Source organism: Haliaeetus leucocephalus, unplaced genomic scaffold (genome assembly GCF_000737465.1).
Source record: "Haliaeetus leucocephalus isolate CR32 unplaced genomic scaffold, Haliaeetus_leucocephalus-4.0 Scaffold1007, whole genome shotgun sequence".
Lineage (NCBI taxonomy): Eukaryota > Metazoa > Chordata > Aves > Accipitriformes > Accipitridae > Haliaeetus > Haliaeetus leucocephalus.
Window position 1 is genome coordinate 3,568,481 of NW_010973443.1, and position 24,171 is coordinate 3,592,651.

At 36.5% G+C, this 24,171-nt stretch overlaps 1 protein-coding gene across 6 annotated transcripts in view; it reads left to right on the forward strand.

The window, feature by feature from the left end:
• LPIN2 (lipin 2) overlaps positions 1-24,171 on the forward strand; it is a 45,951-nt gene that overhangs the window by 238 nt on the left and 21,542 nt on the right. For 3 of the 6 annotated variants that reach the window (XR_775455.1, XM_010584854.1, XM_010584858.1), the window contains exons 1-4: positions 8,769-9,125; positions 14,971-15,171; positions 18,357-18,452; positions 21,922-22,220. Coding sequence is in view for 5 of the 6 variants with exons in the window: in XM_010584854.1 (XP_010583156.1) it covers positions 9,042-9,125; positions 14,971-15,171; positions 18,357-18,452; positions 21,922-22,220 (680 nt within the window). In the remaining variant the exon portion in view is untranslated. Of the gene's footprint in view, positions 1-8,768; positions 9,126-14,368; positions 14,461-14,970; positions 15,172-18,356; positions 18,453-21,921; positions 22,221-24,171 lie in introns of those variants that run through there. The other 3 variants (XM_010584857.1, XM_010584859.1, XM_010584856.1) reach the window with 3 other exon arrangements.

Genomic DNA, 24,171 nt, shown 5'->3' on the forward strand with positions numbered 1-24,171 from the left:
GGGCGCGCCAGCCAGCCCGGACAGCTGCAGGGGAAGGTGGGTGGCGGAGGGGCTGCCCCGGCTCCCGGCCCGGCTCGGCTTGGGTCCCCTCCCCGAAGAGGGCTCTCGTCGTGGGGAAGCGGGGCTGGCCGGGCTGCCCGCCCGCCCGCCGGCGGTGCCTGCGCTCCCAGCCGCTGCCCTGGGTTCCCCGCAGCCCAGGCCGGTGGCAGCCAGGCTGTGCCGGTGTGCGGGGCAGCGGGGGGGAAAGGGGAAACATCCCCTCCCATCCCATGGCTGCCAGGTGTGCTGGCTAGGTCGGGGGCGGGGGGCTGCGACTCTGCCTGCCCTGCCGGCCGGGGCTGGGTGACCCCTGGAGCTGCCTTCCAGCCTTGCCGTGACAGGAGGGCGGCGTACCGTTTTGAAACGTCGGTTTTACTGGCTCTGCTTGGCGGTGCGACTCTTAAATGTAAAAAATCGCAATACGTGCCTTGCTGCCCGAGCTCCTTCCGTTTTACGGATACACATTGCTTACACTCACGCAGTTAACTTGCCTACCTGGGGGGCACTCCTCCTTTGTGTTTATCCCTACTGGTGTAGGGAGTATGAAGCGTTAATCATTGGAAGTACACCGTCCGCATTTTTTGTATATGTATTTGCGTTTTTGCCAAGTGCACGTCTAAATTAATTTGTGTGAACTGCATTCTTCCTCTCATTAAGTGGTTACTGAGTACATGTAGCAGACATCAATGATTTTTAATAGAGCAAGACAATATGCTGTTTAAACGTGGGCATTTCCATCCAACAAAATGATGTCATAAATATACCTGTATTTTGGCTGCACTTTGTATGTGCACGTTGTCTGATTACTTTTCTTTTTCTCCCAAAAAATTCCATTGTTGTTACGAGAAAGAATTTGTTAGCCATACCCCATAATGGTATATGGTATTGTTTAGGATACAGTCAGAGAAGATGGACAATCCTACAGAACTCAGTTGTTTGGGTTGGTCTGGGGTTTTTTTGTTTGTTTGGGTTTGGTTTTTTATACTTTGTAATAGTATTTCCTAGGACAATTTTGAATACTGAGCTCTTAATGTTTGCAAAAATGTCTTGAAAGAGGAAAAAATGTGTAGTGTTATACACATTTTAAGAATGTACAGATATTCATTAGTCAGTCACAAAATGCCTTCACTTTGTGTTACTGAAAGTGTGGGGAGGTCAGTCAGTCAGTAGGTACCTAACCATTGTTTGTATGCATACTAAGCAACTAGCTCCAGCCACAGCCATCAGTTGTGCCTTCTCTCCTAGCCCCTGCTATAGTTTCTTTGCATCCCAGAACATAAAGGAATGTAAACAATTTTGGCATCTCTTGCAAAAATCAAGGAAGATCTCCTTACCTGGGTGGAGTAAGGGAATGATCTGTGAGGTGTTCTGTAAAAGCATATTACTATTATATAGTAGAATATTAAACTGATAAGCTGAAGTTAAAAAGTTTCTAAATTAACTCAAAATGTTGGAACTTTGAGTGCTGTATTATGTGGTATTATTCTTAATTTCAGTAGGAATAACTAGATAGTGCTGAAAGGCTCTCATAAGCAATTACAGTATTAATTATTAAGCTCATAGCATAACTTTTCAGTTAAGCGTATCAAAATATTTGGGGTTTTTAAGAGCCTGTAGAAGAGGTGGTGTTTGAACTTGTCTTATTCTTAGTATTTAACATTTCAGTTTCTTACAGAATTTAGTTCTTCGTTATTATTTACTTGGAAGACATACATGTGAAATGTTCCAGTTTCTCAGTGCAGAGAACTTTTTGTCCTTTCTCCCTACTGCCAGCATTTCTTTCCACTAGCGTAGAGCCATGATCAATTATGGGGAAACTGTACTTACTGCACTTGACACATCCTTATGTATCTGGAGGCCCAGAACAGCCCTTCTTTGCATCACATGCTTTATGACTTGGTCTCTGCCCCAGAGAACTTGCAATCTAGATCAGATAAAGCTGAAAGGATTTTGTTCAAAGCCACATAGGGAACCTCTATCAAAGCTAGAGGTTGAATTAGTTGCATTTGTTTCTCTCTTTCTGGAAGATGCTCACATGGTTAATACTCCAGATCATAATTTTCTTCTTTTCCAGTCTTTTACATTTTAAGTGCAAGATTACAGCATATAGGAAAACAGACAGTTCTTCGTTGTCTGTGTGTGAGCATAGAATTTTTTTTTTTTTTTTTTTTTTTTTGGTAAAATAGCTTTGGCTTATATACAAAGTAACTTTTAATGATTGTTTATATCATGAATTGCAAATACATTGTATGTAACTGTCTGAAAAGGGATGAAAGGACACCTGGTGTGAGATTCAGTGCTGCATGTTACATGTATCCAAAGTGAAAATAGTTTCAGGCTTATACAGAACAGTGGGTGATAATGTTTGTGATCAAATTCAGGTCTAAAGTGTATACATTATATGCCCGTAGTGGGCAAGTTCTGAGAACATAACATAGTAGCATATTATATCCCAATGATTTTGCAGGTGACAGTGCAGACCAGGAGTACTTTCTTTATGAACCTTTGATCTCATTGAATTTGCATTTTAAGGTTCTACAGTAACACAGAGATGTCATCTCTGTAAATATCTCACTGTTATATAGGCAAGCAGAGTTTTTTTAAAATTGTAAATAAAATTATCCACTTCAAGCATAGTAAAAATGTTGCTGCTTTTGCAAAGAATCACTTAAAAATGAGTTTTTATTCCACCTAGCTGCTATCTCGCTTGTTACAAACACCCTAGTATGTAGTAAAGTTAGTACTTATATTTCAATTTGTGCAGGCAGGCTGGTTTAATATGAAACTGTCATGTCAAGTCAAGTCAGCTCGTCTTTGTGTTTGAGGACAGAGCTTAAACACACTTTTGGGGGACTTTATTATTATTATTGACAGAAATTTAACTTTTTCTTGTGTTTATATTTCAAGGGAATTTCCAAGTAAAGGGTGCTATCTTCCCCTTCCTGGTTAAGTTTTTTATTGTTATCAGTTGCTTTCAGATTTGCAGTAATGTAATTTGACATTAACTGCTAGAAGTTGCCCTGAGTCACCCTTTTCCCCAAACTAAGGTACACTTCCTCATTGCTGCTATCTGTACTGAGTGAATGGATAAGATTTTTAACTGAGGAACTGGCCCTTTTCTTTATCCAAAGTTCTTAAGTTCAATACCAGAATTGGACATATGCAAAGTAATAATAGAAAAGTCTCTAGTGTACCATGTGACATTTGTGTGTTGGTATATGTGGCTGAAGCCAGCACATGCTAAGCCAGACTTAGGCCATGTCTTTTGGTTTTCTTGCCTTTTTTTTAGACTGCATAACTGTCTCCTTAGGAAATGTACTTCCTCTAGATTGACAGTTATGAAAGGCCTCTTAAAGGAAATGTGTAAAGGATTCTTTGCAAAATTTTTTCAGAGAAGTGCTTCCAATAATGAATTGTAGCTGAGATTCCATTAGAAATGGAAGTAATTGTCTCTTACTTGGCTAACAATAGAATTTAGTTTGTGATGTGAACTGAAATACAATGATTTAAAAAATTACTTGACTTGAAGCCATTCATTCCCCAAATGAAAAGTGAGCATGTTAACACAAACAAGAAATCTGAGGCTGCTTTGCAGGTTTGTCATGTCCCATGTAGATGGTGCGCAGACATGCTGTTGTGTGCTAGGGGTGAACAGATACATCCTTCAGACAAATGTGATCTCAGTGTTCATTAAAACTCAATAATGCAAGTAGATTGTGTTTGGTGAAAGTAAACGTATGCTACTTTGCTCAGCAATATCTAATTTTCCCCTTTCAAAGATCTCATGCTGTGAATACCTTTGTGTGGGGATTCTCTAAGACTAGCATTTTTTACCTGATTTTCTAACAAAGTCACCAAGTCGTATATGCAAATTAAATTTATGGAAGTTGTTCTCTATTGGTACATGTTCATCACTTCAACAATATGAGAGTTTATGAAGTAAGAAAAGGTTTCTTGTTTATATACACTATATTTAGAAATTTTGGGGTATTCCATATATGTGTTGCTCAGAGTTAGTATATTTCTGTTCTTTCTTGTCAACCTGAAGGTATGTACTGGTCTCAGATCTTATATTCCTGTACCTATTCTAAAGGTAACCAAATTATTCACCACTAATAGATCAGGATGCATTTCATGCTTAAATACATGACTATGTTCTTTTGCTTTGACTTTTAAATTCTGGAAGGTTGTAAGAAAATATAAGTACACCTCAGGCAGATCAGTGCCTGGAAAGAAACCTTTTAAAATGGAGAAAATAGATAAGGGACTGCTCATTAGGGAAATGCTTAGTGCTTTCTAGAAACATACAGGAAAAGCTTCATCTGCTCTCTTGCATCTTATGTAAAAATGAGATAGATGGAATTTCTATTCAGAAACTTTGGTTTCTGTGGTATGTGTCTAGAAATAAGTTCAGCCAAGGATGATGTGGCTGTAGAAGTGTCTGTGCAGCTGGAAACAGATATGTCAAGTGTGGCAGGCACTTGTGTGGGATATGGCCATGCAGATTCCCAAGGGGTGCACTCTTGGATTAGCCAGTTACTTCTTTTCAGTACCTTGAAAGAAGTTAAGGTCTTCATGTACATAAGAACTTTTTGTGTCCATGTAACCTAAGTTGTCCTGGTTTCAGCTGGGATAGAGTTAACTGTCTTCCTAGTAGCTGCTACAGTGCTATGTTTTGAGTTCAGTATGAGAAGAATGTTGATAACACTGATGTTTTCAGTTGTTGCTAAGTAGTGTTTAGACTAAAGTCAAGGATTTTTCAGCTTCTCATGCCCAGCCAGCAAGAAAGCTGGAGGGGCACAAGACACAGCCAGGGCACCTGACCCAAACTGGCCAACAGGGTATTCCATACCATGTGGCGTCACATCTAGTGTATAAACTGGGGGGACTTGGGGCGGGGAAACGTCCCATCTAGTATAGGAACTGGGAAGTGGGGGGGCAGGGATTCGCCGCTCGGGGACTGGCTGGGTGTCGGTCGGCGGGTGGTGAGCAATTGCCCTGCGCATCATTTGTACATTCCAATCCTTTTATTACTACTGTTGTCATTTTATTAGTGTTATCATTATCATTATTAGTTTCTTCTTTTCTGTTCTATTAAATCGTTCTTATCTCAACCCAGGAGTTTTACTTCTCTTCCTGATTTTCTCCCCCATCCCACTGGATGGGGGGGAGTGAGTGAGCGGCTGCGTGGTGCTTAGTTGCTGGCTGGGGTTAAACCATGACAGTTTTTGATTGAACTGATCATTTTAACAGTAAAACTCACTTTATGGACTTTTAAAGTATACTTTGTTCTCACTGAAGTTCCTTTGTAAACAGAAAAAGAGGTAAATTAAAAAAAAAAAAGAAAATGCTCAAATTAATACAATGAAAGATGCCATAATACTGGAATCAGATGATTCATAGTAGAACATAGAGATATAACTGTTGACGCATTACAAAAGGGCTAAGTCCAAATAAATAGCGGATTTCCTTTCTTGCTATCTATTTTTTTTTTCTCCCTTGGAGATAAAAAAATACTTAAGCTGCACTGGAAAATATTCTAATTTGAATGTCTTTTGACTCTACCTGACAGGAGATCTTGAAGGCATTGAATTTACCATCTTGCATCGTAGATGGAAAACTAGACATTTGATTTTATTCATTTTTAACCACCAGTTTAGTGGGCAATGGTGTTTCTCTAACATCAGTTAACTGCTTGGATTCTAGTACCATGCTATTATTACTTGTGGTAGGGTTTTTTCATTATTTTTATTTTTTGGATGGCTGGGAATTGTGGGTAAAAGCAGGTTATGCTGCCTTTTAGTCTTTTTCAGCATTTTTGAGCAGAATTTGATTTTTAGTTGCATGTAACATTGCTAAAATGGAAAATTTCATTCCAAGTTATATATTAGCCACCTTCAGCTTTTGTATGGAAAATTTTAGCAAGTATTTTTTTTTTTTAATAAAAAGTGAAACTTGATAGTATGTTTCCACTCTACTAGAGGAAAACTGTAGCTGTTTTCTCTTAGAAAAATTCTCCTGCCCCTTTCAGAAGGGATCTGAGGCAGATGGTCTTCATACATTTTGTCTTCTGTTATTCATGTCTAAATATATTTCATTTCTGCAAAGTTATTAGCCTTTGAATTAGGTTTAAAAGTCCATATTGAGAATGGATAAACTTTTGCAGTTAAATGTAACACAGACACTGTATTGAATGTATTTTACCACAAGCTGGAATGAGCAGAGCTTTATTTCCAGTTTCAGTAAGAAGATGCATCAGACCAGGGCTAGGAGCAAGAACTTGGCCACAGGAGAGTGTTTTCAGTCCCAGTCTGATTTTCATAATCTCTGTAGGAGAACTGGGAATTCTTCCACTTTATTTGCACCCAATAGACAAAGTGTAAAAAGTGCATGAAAATAAAGTGTGGTGAAATTTAGGAATCTGAGTTGAAGCTTTGGGAGGAAGGACCTTTTCCAATATCAGGGTGTGTGAGACTGAGAACTGTGGTGCTTAAGTCTAAATTGATAGTGTAAAATGATTTGTGTCAGGATGAGGTAAAGGAGACATAGGGGACATGAATAATGGTTGTCCCATACTTGTCGTACCTATTAGGGTATGTTAATTAGAGAAGGATTTGTCTCATTCGTCTTAGCCTATTTATCCTGATCTCTGAGTGAATTGTGATTGTGTACTGATAGAAGCTTATGTCTATAGAATTTCTGCTTCCTTTCTTAGAATGAACTTAGAGTGACATGTACTGATGAAAGCTGGGGAGATGTCCTGTAGCTGTGTTCTGGCCACACTTGTTCTACAGTTCCCATACAGTACAATCATATCACTTAAATATAATTTTCACAGGCAATCAGACTTTTTTTTTTAATGACCATCTGGGATATGTAAATCTGATTAGCAGCTACAAATGTAGCCTATGGAAGCAATGTTTTGAATATGCGAAGAGGTAGAAAATGGAGGGAAACTCTGCAAAGTCAAGTTTTAACTGTGCTAAAACCCCCTGTATTTTTAATTCTTAATCTCCTGGCCTGAGTTTTCTATTGCATAGGTGAAAAAAATAATACTGTGTCTCTGGGATGCTGTAAAACTAAATTAATGCAATCAAATGTATTATGAAGGTTACTGTAGAAAACTATTATTTAAAAATGGAATCATACTTCCCATCAGGGATTTTGACTAATGAGCAATGGGATAAGATGTGTAGACTCACAAAGAGCAGAGAAAAAAAAAGAACATAGGATGATGACTGATCTTTGTCAGCAGTATTAACTTGCATGAGGCTAGTGAAAAAAAATATGGGCTTTCTGAGGATAAACCACAGTAGAAGAACCTACCCACACCAAAGAGCTGGATTAGGGTTGCATGAAAAACATTGCTTCTACTACTTCCCAATATGGGGTATTTGCTTTTCAAAACTAAAGCTAATTTTCCTGTGTAAATTGTAAGGAAATAACATAGTACTCATAACTGTGGTTTTTACCATATATTAATGGAACACACATGATAAAGGAATGATGAACGAGCAGAGTAAAACTGAGTGTGTCTAGTAATTCTTAAAATCCTGTGAAAATACATGTTATGTCTGCTAACAAACCCAGTAATTTTTCCTGTGAAGAGCCACATTAAATACGAACTTATTCAGTGTATAGAAAAGGGCCCAGATATGGTTGCAGCTTATTGCAACCTTACTGCAGATGTAGCAGTCCCCACACTCAATTTAGGAGCTTGTCATCAAGACAAATTTAGTTTTAGCCTTGAGTGTAGTTCATTAATTATTTTGGAAACCTACAAGCCATTTTGCTGCATCCAGTAATGTCATTCTTTCTCCTGGCATCAGAGTCTAATGCATAAATTTACAAAATGTAGAGGATAGAGTGAAGATGGTAGTAGTATCCTAGGTTATTTTTTCACTTGTAATTCAAGAAGTAGTCCTCCACAGTCTTCTGTAGCAGACACGAAGTAACACCGTGGGGGTCAGGAGAAGATGCATGGGTTTAGGTAATGAGATTGTGTCTATGTTGAGGGAATATTAATGGTCCTCAGAGAATGTCTCTCCCATTCAAGGGTAGAATTGTTTCCTTATACTACTACACTTCAGTTATTTCCCCTATCCATGATGCTATTTAGAGAAGTAACGACATTTCAAAATTCTTCAGATCAAAAATTAATTCTTATTCTTAGTCATGGAGCTAGGTATATAATAAGCTTGTATGTATTGTACACACACCCAAATTATACTGCTTTAACATTCAGTTTAAAGAAAGTAGGAAAATTTCCACAGGAAAAAATGTTTATTTTGGTGTGCATTGTTTTTGTATGGTTTAGTATAAACTTGACACCACGTCAATTGTCTCAGTTTACTGTTATAATGGAACTTCAAAAAGGGGGGAAAATAGCCCACAAATACCAGACTCGGAAATGTCATAAAATTTGCCCTATAAAATGTGACTAGCTAGCCCAGTGAAACCATCAGTGGAGGGAGTAGGCACATGGATTGGCAGCAGGCATTCTTGAATTAGGTGTGCAGCAGGCTGAACTAGGACTTTGAATGCTGCTACAGGTGGTAAAGTTGCAACAGTGGACGAAAAGTCTCCAAGTGAGCTAGTGTAGACTTTGCTTAAGAATCATTAACTAAATCCCTGTTTCTTTTCGTGGGAGCTTCAGCTAGTCACGTGACCTGATGTAAAACAAGATCGTTACCTATCAGTGCAAACATATGGCAAAGTCTGCCCGTGTTATTACTTATCTCAAAGAGCGCAAGGGGGCTGTGACATTTCAGGCAAAGCCTATTGGTGAGGGAGTTTCTATGTGAGCTTTCTTAAAGAAGCGCTTCCTTTTTAATCATAATACTGCGTGGGAAAGTATATCAAACATTTTTGTCTTAAGAGACCAGAAGATTTACATAATTCTGCTTCTACGGAAAGAGAAGAAATGCTGATACAACATTCTGTTATGGCTGTAAGCTTTGCATTTACTTGTACTGTGGAAAGTTAGTTTCCTGTTTTCTGAGATGCATTTCTCAGAAAAGGATGGTTTTGAAGATGACTTCAATAGAAGTGTTGCTGCCCATGAAAGGGTTTCTTCTGGAATCTTGGTGAGTTTGACAGATTTATTGCCAAGCATGGGTATATAATTTCATATAGCGTAGTTAAAATATGTAAAAACTGACTGCCTATATTTAATAGTAAATGGAAGACTTTAATTAGGCATTCAACAGACTTACTTTGTTTCCCATTTTTGTTCCATAAGTGCTCTGTGCAGTACTAGAAGCAATCCTAAACCCCAATTAATATCTCTACTTAGGAGCAAAGGTGTTTCTGTTTGCTTGTTTTTACCAAGTAAACCTGATGCTGTAGTGGTCCTGTTTCACATAGTCATTTTTTTGCCCCCCAGTCTTTTCAGGTTACAGAATAGAAGCTAGTAAAACACTTGCTAAAGATTTTCTCTGGTTAAGGAAATGTCCTACCTCATAAATATATATATATATATATATATACACACACAAATATAGGCAAGATGAGATAAATTGAGGGAAACCATTACTATGCATATTTTTAATTTTGTTTTTCTACCTAATCTCTTGAAACAAATGCAACTTCTTTACTGTTTACATCATGTGGCATTAGACTATCTTCGAATCCTCTAAATGTATCTCAAAATAAATGACATGTATAAATATCTACTCTCTTGTAAGCTAAGATCTACATTTAAGTAACCTTTTTTTTCAGTGATAGTTAAAATTCATGCCCTCTAAAGCTGTATCTCTCTAGAACAATCTGATAGCTTGCCTTTGAGTAACTTGCAGTCTTTCTGTTGTTGAACTGGGCATTTGTAGCATTCACGTTCATATGGGTGCATCTGTATAAAAGGTGTTGGCTTTAAGAACACAAAAAAATGCAGTTTACCTTTACTAAAGCAGTACTCCGGAAACACAGAAAACAAATTTGTGGGCAGACTTTTGATTATACCTTGCACTTGTGTATGGATATTACTGAGTAACATAAAAAAAATTGTTCAAGAAAACGTGTTGGTTTTGTAGCAGGCAAGATAACATCTTTGTTAATGGTACATAGATATAATTCCTATCCACAAAACCTCCTGCTCAAGTTGTGCTAATGTAAGCATTTCCTGGTGATGAGTTTTGAGAATTTGGCTATCTATCATGTGGAGCATGTTAGATACTTAATCTGAGCTGTAGTACTGCTTAATCATTATTTGTGAGAGCCATTCGATTCCTCATTGCTGTAACAGGAGGATGTCAGCCAACATATGCAGTGTTAATTTTAGTTTAACTGATCCGAGTATTTTATAGGTGGAGGCACAGAATTTTATTTTTAGTTCTCGAACTTCCAAAGTAGATATTTTCTTTTCTTATTTTGTATTTACTTTTATGTTCTCTCTCTCAAAAAAAGAAAAGGAAAAAAAAAAAGCACTTTCAGTTTCTGCCTTTTGCATTGTAATGGCTTCTTACCAGAAAAAAGCCTTTATGATACAGGGCAGAGAGATCTTTTCCCCCATTCCAATTACAGTTGCACTTACCTTAGTAGTATTAATATATTCAGATATAAGAATTTTTGCAAATTAGGTGATATTGCCTAAACATTCAAAAATCAGCCTTTCTGGAGCCTCAAAAGTCACAGTAAGTGTTTTTCTGCTGTGAGACCTTAGGTATTGATAGCCTTCTAATTTGCCATCCTAGAAGACTAAGTAGCAGTGAGCTACATTAACTTTAGCTTTTATGCAGAGTTCTGGAATTTGACTACATCAGGTAATGTATATATACGCTGGATATCAAAATAAATAAAACTTAAAAGCTAAACAGTATTGTGAAATATTGCTGCATTGCTCTTTCTTAGCTTGTCTTGTCCATCAGACTTCTGTCTTGAATTGCAGAACTGGAAACTGGCATGCCTTTTAGGTTCTTGTAGCAGATTATGAAGGCATACTGCTCTCCGCTTTTGTCTGCTTTCAGGACAATGACATTTAATAAATGTATACTAAGCATGAAATAGAGTGTCATTGAGGAAAAGCTTTGTCTTACTGGTTATTTTGTGATCAGGCTGTTTCGCATTTGCAAGAATTCACACAACATTTTACACTGTCCCTCTCTATAGTCAGATCTGGTACTGCTCACCACAAGTTTTCTAACAATATACAATAAAACTTAAAGGAAAAAAAAACCCACCAACCCTGGAAAATTTTAAAATCTCCTAGCTGGGGTTATATTGGCATTTGAGATACCTGAGAAACATGAGATGTTTAATTTATGTAGTGACACTTTATTTCTGGTTGATCATTTGCTTGCTACAGTTTGAACCTTCTTAAATAATATGTTTATCTTACAAAGTAAACCATTATGTTAAAAGCTGAACTACAACATGATAAGCAATAATATAAATTAGTTTCTGATCTACAATTTTGTTTACTTACAATGTACAAAACAATGTTTGCATTAAGACTTGGATCATAAAAAGCTTCTTTCCTTGTAAACTTACTTTATTTTTAATTTTTATTTTTAATTTTCAGTAGGTTCAAAAGTTCATAACTTTCACAAGTAAGAGGTTATTCTGTTTATATATGATCATAAAAGTGGCTGTGCTGTGAGCTACAGAAATATAACTGAGATCTATGAGAGAACTTTTGCTATAGGAAGATGAGAATATATGTAAAATAGGTGAATGCTTCAGTCTTGTGGGAGTTTTGGGGGGTTATTTTCTGTGGTTAGACAGGGTCTGTTAGCATGTATGTGAGGAAAATTAAATTATTTATCAACTGAACTTAAATCTTAGCAGTTGGTGTGAAATTCTGATCCTTTAAACAGGTGTTACTTAAATGATAGATAATTCCTTGGTAATGTCCACTTCTCAAGTCCTATTCACTGAAATGAAATATATGGAACGGAGACTCTATTAAGGACTTCTATTCCTGATTGTGCCAAACATTTCTTTTAACAGATTCAGTCTCCTTGGTGACATGAAATCAACTTTTCTTTGTAAACCAATACTATAGACTCCTCTTGGAAGCAGCCAATGTATAACCATGAATGACAATGACTATGTGTTAGAGAATTTTTCCTAAGATAAAAATAAAGAATAAAGATTGACTGTCATTGTAGGGGGAGACTAATTGCTTGAACAGTAAAGCAGAGATATTGCTACCTTTCTGTCTTGGGTTACAGTTCCATGAGATGCAGCAAGTAGCTCACTTGTCAAAAGATGTTCAGTTCCCTGCCCTAGCCTTTTTCTTCTAGTTCTGTGGTGCTGCTGTGTGCCTTTGGTGTTGTCACGTTCTTCTTAGTGACCTAATCTAAACTTACTAAGCCACCGACAACAACAATGACAAAATGGGTAGACTTCTGCCAGTTGTGTCAGTGAGCTAAAATCAGCTCATTAAGAGGGTCAGATGAGGAAGGATTGAAGTGAGACCTCCCCTTTTTAGCAAGCATGAGCTATTATTTTGTTAGCAAGCAGTCAATTTTATAGTTGTACATGAAACTACTTAGAGATGAAAATGAATTTTATTAATCACTAATGTTGATAGGGAGTCCATTCTGCTGATCTCATTAGTCATTCAATGACAGTCTGTTCTTTTTGTCTTCATCAACCATATTGTACAAAAGCTACAGGAAAAAATTCTCTAGCATGTTACCTATCATAGTAATTCCATGAATAATTACAAAACAGTTCTAAATCTGGATTGGAAAACTCCCATCTTCCTTTTTAAGGATTGTGGAGAGGAAGGAATTTTTTTTTTTTTTTTTCCAAATATCTAAATATGATTAGGTAATGTATGACTTCAGAAGCCTGAGATGGAAGAAAATACTTGTAGCTGCTCTAAGTCTGTGAAAGTAGTTTTAGATTTCCTGCATGTTTATCATTATATTGATACTGTTAAATGCTACAAAAGTAGCTTCCTTCTGAATGAATGCAATATACCCTGTGTTGCTGTAAGGAAGACTTTGAAGGCTCAGAAATGATTAATTACCTAGATAATGAAAGCAGTATCAGGAGGAAGAACACTTATAGTGCAATACACTTTTGTTTAGAGGCATTAAGAAAAATCCTAAACCTTGTTCAGAGGCTAATAAAAATAGATTAACAAATAGACAAAGAAATTCACTGTAGACTTTTTTTTGTAGATGTATCCCAAAATAGAATTTTTACAATTTAAGCTCTGTTATGTGTTCAGTGTTATGTGTTTTGCTTGTTTGTAGTGGCTCTTTGTTCTCCCAAATACTACCTTTAGCTTCAGAGACATGCAATTGCTTGGATATTTTTGAAATGAGCTTGTAGCAGTCTTTTGGGTGGGAGGCGGGAGAGGGCAGAATGAGGAAGGATTGCACTTAGGTTTCCATTAGAACACCTTGACGGTTTTCCCTCTTCTTTCTATTAAAGCTCAGATGTTTTGAGAAATCTGTGGACTTCATTTCTTATTGGCAGTCATAGCTCACATTGCATTCTTAGTCTGAAAGATTTGCAGTCATTCAAAATTCATTCATTCGCGTAAGTTTTTTTAATGGATTAGACAGAATGTTTGATAAGTGATTCTATGTGTTCTTTGTTTATCTTGTTTGACTATAGCATGATCTTATTGTGTGCATCTTCCTTCCCTTGTATTCTGTCCTGAACTCCCCACTCTCATCTAGTAAGATTCTTTTGCCTAGGCTACATATTGTTCTTTTTCAATTTTCTGATGTCAGGAGTATGAACAACCACAAAAAACTGCAAAAGATTTGTTTCTCTTAACTGAAACTTTGTGAAACCTGTGGAAAGTAGTTAGTGGGCAAGATAACTCTCTACAGTTAAAATAATATATTGCATGAGTGTGTAAACCTGGCTAAGACTTGCTTTTCACATATGTAAATGTAGTATTTGGAATTTAGTGTTTATTCTTTAGGTGTAATTTCTGTGGAAATAAGGATTGTTAGCTGGTAAGTCATCTGCTTCTCATGGGTGAGAAGTGTGTTTAGACAAGGTCATGTTGCTAGGTTCACTGTGATTTCACAGACCAAACTTCACTGCAGCAGCTTTTGTAAATATAGGTACCTACAAGCTTCACTAAGCTGTTTAGAGAAGTAAATATTGCAACTATAGATGATACTTATTGTAGTTTTATTTAATCAAAAGCTAGTGGGAGTGTCTTGGTAACTTTTAGTACCTGGCATCACCTACCATAGGTGGAAGTCTTGCTCATCTCAGTTTTAACTTCTGAAGGTCAATAGCAGTGCTTTTTCAAGAAGGGTTTTTACAAGCTCATGATTTTTATGCTGCAGTAGGTTTGTTTTAGTACTTGTTTCACGGCAAATAAATTCACTGGTGTTTTGCTTTCCTTATATAGGAGGACAACTGGGTTTCTTCCATATTTGTTTTCTCCACACTCATTCTCAAACTCCTCTGTCTCCCATTAGAACTTTTGATGATTTCTTTAGGGTGACTCAGCCTCTTTTAAAATATAGAGCTGTAAAGGGAGAGTTACATGTAGTACACCCTACATAACTTTTCCTGACTTCTAAGGGGTTTTTTGCATCCTTACGTATAGTTATCTCCATTTTCAATAGAGGATCAGTTGTATTAAATAAGCAATCTTTAGAGAATTAATTTGTCTTTTTAGCTTGTCTGTGTAATTAAGCATCACTTGAATCTAGGTTTTGGGGTTAAAGTAAATTTTGAAGCATTTAATTTTTAAAAATATTTAAATAATCATAGATTCAACTTGATAAACTATTAAGAATATGTTTTATAACTCTGGAGACTTAGTAATATAAGAACTGACTTAAAATTCTGTTGACTCTTCAAGGCATTTGTGTAAAGCTTGTTACAGTAGTCAGAGTAATTGGTAAATGATATTACACATCTATTTAGATGTTTTTAAAAAAAAATTAAAATTTTTTTTACATTTTAAAAATTCATTTACTTTTTTTTTTTCTTCCCCTCCCTTAGTCTCAGACTATGAACTACGTAGGACAACTTGCAGGACAAGTCCTGGTAACTGTGAAGGAGCTGTACAAAGGCATTAATCAGGCAACCCTTTCAGGATGCATTGATGTCATTGTGGTCCGGCAACAGGATGGTACATACCAGTGTTCTCCTTTTCATGTCCGATTTGGGAAGCTTGGTGTATTGCGCTCTAAAGAAAAAGTGGTAAGTTCAGAAAGTGGGCCAAAACAAAGTTTTGAATACCAATGCATTCCCTTTTTTCCTCTCTTCCTTCCCCAGCCCCCCACATATGCAGTTAGCAGGCTGATTTAGTACAGAGCAGTTTCTCATATATGCTGTACAGAGCAATAGTTTTGGAATGCAAAACAGAACTTCCTGTGGTAATCTAAGGACTCTGCAAAAAAATACTGTGAAAGAAAAGCTTTGACAGCTCTTGAGCTACGCAAAAAGAATAATACAAACATATAGACTTCACAGTCTTAAAATGTTTACATGGCTATTTATTTACTTATTTAATTATGCTTGGAAAGAAATGCTTAATGCCATTTAACTGATCCCTGATGTTGCAAGCAGCTGTTTTTGGAATGTCTGGAGGACAAATAGAGCATGTCTTAAGGGCTGGTGACGTATCATAAATATTACTCCTTGTTAGCTCTGTTCAAGGCTGATATGCAGTAGAAAATGCAGTTGTTAATATCCATAAGCAATAAAAACTGGGACTGAAGCTTCATTCCTATGTGGGCATATTTGAAAGAGAACCTGGTACAATTCCCCGTCCAGCCAGTCTGAGACTGTGGCACTACCTGAGCAGGTTGTCCTGCCATACCTTTTCCATAGGCTTTAGTAATCATGCCTAGGGAGTAGGTTGGATTGAATTGTAATTTGACTGAAAAATGGACCTATTGTGGGGGACTTTACAGTACTCTCTACTGACAGTAATGTATATGGCAGTATTGCCTGTGGGTGGGTCTTCCCCCAAAAGATGGATTGATTTAAACAGATCATAAAACCTCAGGATTATATGCTGCTTTTCTAATAAGTGAAAGGTCACTGCAGAGAAACTAACCCCCATCTTTATTCTCTTTTTACAACCAAGATATAAAGTGCAACTAAAAGAGCAGTTATGTTAGGCCATTTATTTGTTAACGGTCCATACTAGTAGTTACATGCATTAAAGTTTTAAGTTTATCATAGTAACACAGACTAGCAGCAGTTTCTCTGTTTAATTTTTTTGTTTTGATTTCCCACTTGCCAGTGTTTTTCTTAATGAGCACGCTGATGACAAAAAGTTGATTTTCCTTAACAGTTCTGCAACAGATTACGTTACAGTTTTTCAGCAAGGTACAAGAGAGGTGGTATAGCTGTACTTTTTCTAATGTCTAAGCAAGTGAGATACAACAGGAGTGATCTGAAACTTGAGCTTGCTAAATGTCTTTACAATTCTGAGAAGCTGAACCAAATTTTAGAGGATTTCAGCTTCTGGGTACCTCTAGATAGCTGTTGAACAGTAGAAACATCTACTTTAGGTACCTGCTGTACTAGGCTATCAGCATAGTTCTCAGCTTTTGCTTGAGTGGATGGCTGCTGCTTCTTGCTTCCTTCATCCTTGGAGTTACCATTCTGCATTTGAGTGTTTTCTGAATTGTCAGTTGAATGTTTATTACTGCGTTGTGTACGCATTTTTCTCTGGCATGTTATGAGGCTAAGATCAATTGGTAGTCTCAAGATGTATGGGAACACAAAATAGGCATATCTGTGCTTTACTTCTATGCTTAAGATATATACTGAAGTCTCCAGAAACCAGCATGAGGTATAGGAACTAAAATTAGGGATGTTTGTCTGTCTAAATCTGTATAAAGTAAAGGTTGAAAAAAAGAAACACTAAGGTTTGGGGTTTTTTTAACTCATGTTACTGAATTGGAAATTCAAGAAAATATTGTAAGAAAAAACTGTGTTCAGTAGCAAAATAAATATGATTTTCAGATCAAAGCCATTCAGTTCTTGTGGGGGAAAAATAAAAGCTGTTATCTTAAGGGTATGGGTATAGTCCCCATGCATGTTTCATTATCTTACCTGTAATTTGTCATCTCCTATGATTGGGTTTCCTTGGCTAATGGTTTTATTCTCATAAATGGGCAAATAATGGAGTGGACTAGGATACATGCATACTGTCTGTCTTAGCACTGTGATGGTGGTGGGTTTTTTTTTTCTTGGCAGTCCATGTGCAAATCTTAAAATTAGTCCTCTTTCCTTTTTGACTGGCCATTTCATATCATGATAACTAACTGAATATGAGTATTCATGTCACAATACTAGCTGTATGGCTTGGGGTGTAATTTTTTCTTTTGTATTGGCAGGAAACTAGAACTTGAGTAATGTACATACTGGATATCTCATAGCAATTACAGTATTTAACTTGGTCTCTTTTTGACAAAAGTGTCTAAACTATATATAACCTGAAATGCCATTGGCATTTTCTGCAGTAAGACAAGTCCATTGCATTTCTCTCTGACATGTATTAAATTATTTTTAATTACCTAGGCTAAATGCAGATATACACATACCCTTAGATAAGCAGATTTACTGAAAAATAAGGTAATTTTATCTGAATATTGAACACACTTTGTTTGGAAAAATGTTGAATAGAACTTAACTGGATGCGCAAGATTTCACAAAGAGGAGGAACTAAAACAGTTGTATCTTGGTTTCAGAAGAACATTTGTTTTTTTCTTTTATTTCATACATGTGGGGAATGGTAATCTCTCCTGTGCAATGTAATCTAAGTTAAAGTACCTTTTTATGAGTATAAAAACATTCTTCCTCTGACAAAAGCACTATGGTTGCAGAAAGATTGTGGTCCCATAAACTTATAAGCAGGAAAATCTGAAACAATGTTAACTGAGTTGCATAAATAATCGTGGCAAATCTCTATCCCTTTGAAACAAAGCCTGCCTCCAGGAGGCTTCCAGTTTGTTGTCTTGAACTTTTGGTATTCAGGACTCAGATTCATATCAGGCCCCAATTCAGGTTGAGCTTTAAACATATGAACATGAACAGTCTCAATTATTCTTCCAGGAAATAAAGACTAGATCAATGATTATTATTTATGCTTCTAGCTCTCCAAATTAGTTGAACAAGATTCAGTCTTCAGATGTTTAGGATTTTTTTTTCCAATTTTTCTTTTAGGTGTTAGGCTAGGCACATGAAGTATTTTGCAGGTTAACAAAATAAAGACCATTATTGTAACAGACTTCTTTCAAAAAGCAGATGGAGGAGAAAGAGACATGATTATACAATGGAACAAAGTTTACTGTCAGAGCTAAATGGGCCTTGAGGTCAGTGCTTTGCCCTGTGATGAATAATTTACATTAAATCATCTCTTTCCACAGATTGATATAGAAATTAATGGTGATGCTGTTGATCTTCATATGAAACTGGGTGACAATGGAGAAGCTTTCTTTGTGCAAGAAACTGAGGAGGAAAATGTAAGTGCTTTGTCCTTCATGATTGCTACAATGCAGTATTAACAGAGTAATGTGTTAAAAATGCTTAATATAGTGTTGTCGATATTGTAGCTTTCATAAAAGTTACATTTTCTATGACTGAATCTTAACATCACTCATGCTTCCGGGTTGCTTGGTGCTTTGTATGATTCTGCTACCAGTGATAATAAAGTTAACTTTTTTTTTATTAGAGCATTATTTGAAAGATTTGTTGAATTTATTTTTTTTACTTTGTTTTAATATATTCATTATTGTTGATTGCAGTGCCTTATAATAATTTTTGCCTGAAGTTGTTATAGCTTGTGCTACTGAACTCTGTACTAATAATGGTTGTCTATTTTGGCATATTTTTAATTTGTCTTATTTTTAGCACAGTTTTTCATGATTTTATCTATGAAACTTTGACCAGTTAACAGTAACTTCTTCAACTTGAGAATTCTTCTTGTATTATCATACAGTAATTAATTTCCCAAGAACCTATTGCAGCTGGAAGCTAATGGGCCTCTGAAAAGCAGGAATAATGGTTCATTTTTAGCGTGATTTCCTAAGGATATGGGAGCTATTTAATCACAATATTTATCAGTCCTGAGCTTTGGTTTTGATCACTTTTGAATCTGTTGGCATTTTTCAGCAAGACAGAAGGAAAGAAGATCTAAATACAAAGTTCCAAAAGGTTTAATGAAAATAGTTGGTTAGAGGAGAGAGAAAAAAATTTTGTCTTGGTGAAGTAAAAGATGAAGTGTTAATTTTCTGTTGTTATTAGGAATCAGAGTCTTTCAAGGAAATAAGCTTGATCTACTTTTTAGTTTAGGGTGCTACTTGTTTACTGTGAGGAATTGGAGGAAGCTCTCATTTTGAAAGGAGTTAAATATAATTTAAAGTGGAGGGAGTAAATAAGCATTAAGACCCTAAACAATAACTTGGGGTAAGGATTCATAACATTTAAGAGAAAGGAAGGCTGGGTTCTGTTTTAGCATACATCACGATTAAAATCAAAGCTGGAAGCAGTTTTTTATAGATATAGGCTGTGTCAGCCATTGATGGGAACTGATCAGTCTTAAGACTTTCAGAAAGCAAGGGTGATAACTGCTACCTTTGTCCCCAGTACAATGTTTTAAAGGAGCTATTGCACTTGCTTAGTATATTTTAACTTATAACAAGAGTGCTTCATCTGTATAATGTGTTCCAGAAAGCTGGTAGTTCATGACAAAACTATAGATCAAGTTAGCTACAAAGCAGAGGACTGAGTTGTTTTTACTACTTTTAGACATTTTTTTTCTTAGTATTTCTGCTACGGATCAGTGTGTCCTTGTGGTCACCTCTTGAAGCTATGCTTAAGGTATAAACGATAAAGCTCTCATGGAGTTCTCAATGGATTCAGAAAGTTTCTTTCAAGTGGTCAGTCTTTGCTGTTTTCACATCTTGACATTCAGAAGTAACACCAGACGCCTCAATTCACATAAATCAGGACTATTACAATGTAACTTTCAGGCATCATTTTTCGGCCAGTTTTCTTTCAACTTTTCCTCTATTTTTTTTTTCTTCTTCTTATTCTGGATTATTTATCACTAATTGTACAGAATATTAACTTTATTTTAGGTGCTGTCATTTTATTCGGAGGTTTTTCACAATGCAAAATCTCTGTGTCATTAGTGCTGTATAAGGCTGTATTTTGTTCTCCTTTCTCCACTTCTCTCTACTTTACAACCAGTGGTCTGTAACTCTTAACTCAATGGAAAAATTGAATTTAATATTAAATAATAGCAGTTCAGACTGTGAACACATCAGAAGTAGTATCAGTGGTCCGGCTGTTTCTTACCACAGTGTAGTTCCTGACTAACCTTCTGCATAAAAGTCCTGTAAAATAGCAGGCATCTTGTAATTAGTTCTATTCTTACCATGAAATTGAGCTCCATAACTTTTTCTCTTTCTCCTCACTATGCAAATTCCATTCTCTTTTTGTTCCACTTTGTCCCTTCACAGTGTGTTTCTTTCAGTCTAGGTGTCAGTATCTTTAATTTCTTGTTATGATGTAAATAAACCACAGGCAGTCCATTGGTAAAACTTTTCATTCATTTGAATTGTGAATTGTTCCTTCAAAGGCCAGTGAGTTGTAACTAACTGAGGGTTGGTTTTTTGTTGGTTTTAACGCGAGTAAATTATAGTTGAGTTTTTCTTTTTGAAAGATACTTTACATAAATAGTGTCTGACATGGATGACAAGACTGAATGCACCTTTACCAATTTTGTGGGTAACACTGAACTCAGAGGAGATGTAGACAGGCCAGAAAAAGAGCCACCATGTAGATCCAACTTGGCAGGCTGGGAGACTGGACCAACAAGATTCACGTGTATCTTGGTTAAACCTTGTGTGAAGTCTGCATCTGGGTTGGGAGAATCCCACACAGCAGTACAGGCTGGGATCTCACTGAATGAAACCCATGTCTGCTGTAAAGGCTGGCAGTGTGCCCTGGCAGCAATGAAGGCAAATGTGTCATAGGCTGCATCATCAGAAATACAGCCAGCGGATGGAGGGTTATGGGATTGTCCCACTCAACCTAGTATATGTTAGGCCAAACCTGGAACACAGTTCTGGTCTACTAAGTTTTGGTCTTCCCAGTTCAGGAGAGATATGGAAAATTGGAGGCAGTCTAGTTGAGGGCCACTAAGATGATCAGAAGTTTGGTGAAGTTGAAATAGGAAGAAAGGTTGCTGGACTTGGCTGTGTTTGGCCTAGAGAAGAGAAGACTCAGGGGGATCTAACTACAGTCTTGCAATACCTACAAGGTAGTTATAGAGCAGACTGAGGCACTCTCTTCACAAGGATGCCTGATGATAAGACAAAGGGCAAAGGGCATTAGGGGGACATTCCAGCTGGATATAAGAAAAATCCTTCACTATGAGAACAGTATAACACAGGAATATGTTGCCTAGAGAAGAGGTAGACTCTCCCTCACTGGGAATACTCAATATTTGGCTTGACAAGGCCCTGGATAACCTAACCTCAGGCCCTACTTTCAACAGAAGACTGGACCAGATGATCTCCAGATGTCCCTTCCAATCTACACCTTTCTATGAATCTGTTTCAAAATAAATAGCAGTGGATTTAAGTAGCCTATTTTTATTAACACATTTACTAAGCATGGATAGAACTGGTGTGCTCAAGGGCAGCTAATTTCAAAAACATTCCACTGACTGGGTATTTGTTTTGCTAGCAAAATCAGTTGTTTGTATCTGAAACTGTAGGTATACTAACATTCATTTTTCTGAACTATTTGTGATCCCTCTAGTGAACTTGGTTGCTTTCTGGATATCAGCTTCAATACCACTGGGCTATTGTATGGTTTTTGTCTAAATACAGATGCAAGGATTAATCTGTAGCTGACAACTATCCTGTGTGCACAAAACAAAGTAAAAAAAATAGTCTGTCTTTATTTTCTTTTTTTGCTTAGGAAAAAGTTCCTGCATATTTGGCAACATCTCCAATACCCACTGAAGACCAGTTTTTTAAAGACACTGACAATCATTTGAAATCAGGTGAAAATGAGAGGACATGTGCAAACTCAGAAATTCCACAGTCTGTGGAAACAGAGACTGTATTCACTCCAGGTTCTGTGAAAAAGAAAAAAAGAAGAAGAAAGAAATATAAACAAGATAGCAGGAAGGAAGATCAGATCTCTTCTACTGGGACAGAAGAGATTTTTGAAATGGAAATAAGCTCAGATGATGAAAAAACTGTTCAACCCCTAAGGTAAACTATCAGATACTTGCTGACTGCTTTCACTGTTATCACTGAACATTTAAAAGGTGACTGGTACCTTTCTTCTATGCAAGTAATGCATAAGTTTCAATAGGCTCTGGGTAGGCTTTTGCTCAAACAAACAAAACTCCAAACCATTGCCTTCCACATCTTTAGAGAATCCTTCAAGTTTGACTATTTTGTTATGAACATGAAATCCAATTAAGCCCATTCTGGTCAAGAAGTGTTGTCATGATCTATTGTGTGACTGAGAAAAAGTTTTGGTGTAGTTGCTCTGATAAGGCAGAGTGGTCTTCTGGTGTGTTTGGTAACCTCTACACAAACTGCAGTGTGGAATGCCTGTAGTATACCACATCTGAATTTGACTTCTCTGTAACTTGAAGTTTACTTTGGTAACTGAAAACTACATAAATGAATGCTCCTTCACATTAGTAAAGAGAATTCTTTACGTGTGTGTAGTCATAAAGGAGAAAAAAAATCAGTCCTGTATTTTGAAGTGGATAAACTATTAGTAAAGTCGAGCTTGCAGTAAAGTGGTAGCACATACTAATAAGATGAAGAAGTTTGTATGAGTAATAGGAAAGATTATAGTAATAGAAGAAAGCTATCAAGCATATAAATGCTTAAAATCCAGGAAAGGCCTAATCATCAGTTTTATGTGGAAGTTTCTTAGGCTGCTTAACAAAAGAAGTGGACTTAGTTTTTAAACAAAGCAGGCTGCTTTATTGGACAGCATTACTGTTAAATGTAGTACTGTCTGAATAAATTCAAGATCTGGTCTGGGAATTGGAAGAATGTTTTGGTATAAGAGAGTAAACTATAACTGAAAAAACTCCTTCGGTATGGGTCTTCAAGGGAGGCTCAAATTTAATAAATACCAGTCAAAAAAAGGTTAGTGCAACAGAAAAACATGAATCTAACTGTTATCACACCTATGACCAATAAAACAGAACAAACAAAATTTGGATTTTAAAGTGTTTTCTAGAATGTCGGTGGCTTTCTTAGTTAATTTGCCTTATTTTTTTCACTGTCATATTTATGTCAGTGAGTTGTCATTTAGATACTCGCTTATCTGTTTAAGTCTGGGAATCGGTATTTTTTTTGGTTTGAGATTTTTCCTTTTCTCCTTTTTTCCAGTTTAATAAAAGCAAGATCTTTATTCAGTCTTCAGTGTGAGAGTATTAAGACAACAATAACTTGTCATAGTGAAACCGTCAAAAATAAAAATGACCATCAAGTACAGGAAGGAAGAAAATACAACCCATGAATTGTTTATTCTTTATTTAATAAATTATTACAAATGTATGAAGAATTTAGGAAATAATGGCTGTTTTCATCCAGTGTTTAGAATTCAAATTGCTATTCTAGCAAGTATCTTAATTTGACTAGAGATGAATAAAAAAATTGTAGGTTTGACTGAAATGTCAAATGTTTAGTCACAGCTGAACATGGTGTTTCCATAAAGGTTATGCTGGTTTTATTTTTTGTACCCTTTAGAATGAAAGATTGAAAAAGCTTTTTATTTATAAACCACATTTTTTTACATATCAGAAACAGCAGTAGAAATGCATTCTCAGTCAGAGAAGAATGTTACGATGTGAAAGGAAGAAGATTTTGTAAAAGAATGCTGTTTTCTTGTGAATAGTAAGTAAATGCAGGACTGGAAAAATACATTGTAGTAATGGAAGCCCAGAGACAGTAGGTTTGTGGCTATGTATCTGTTAGTAGAGTTCATATACAGTCATTCCAGTGGGCTATCAGGGCAGGAAATAAAATGCTTTGCAATAGGCATACACTGTCTTCTTCCCAGCTAAAGATACAGCTGTGGAAAAAAAGTTCATAAGCTTTCTTTTCACATCCTATGGGGATGTAAGTTGATATCAGCAGGTTTGCTTTGATTTGGGTTTGATTTTTTTTTTTTCAGTTATAAATGTGTGGCTCT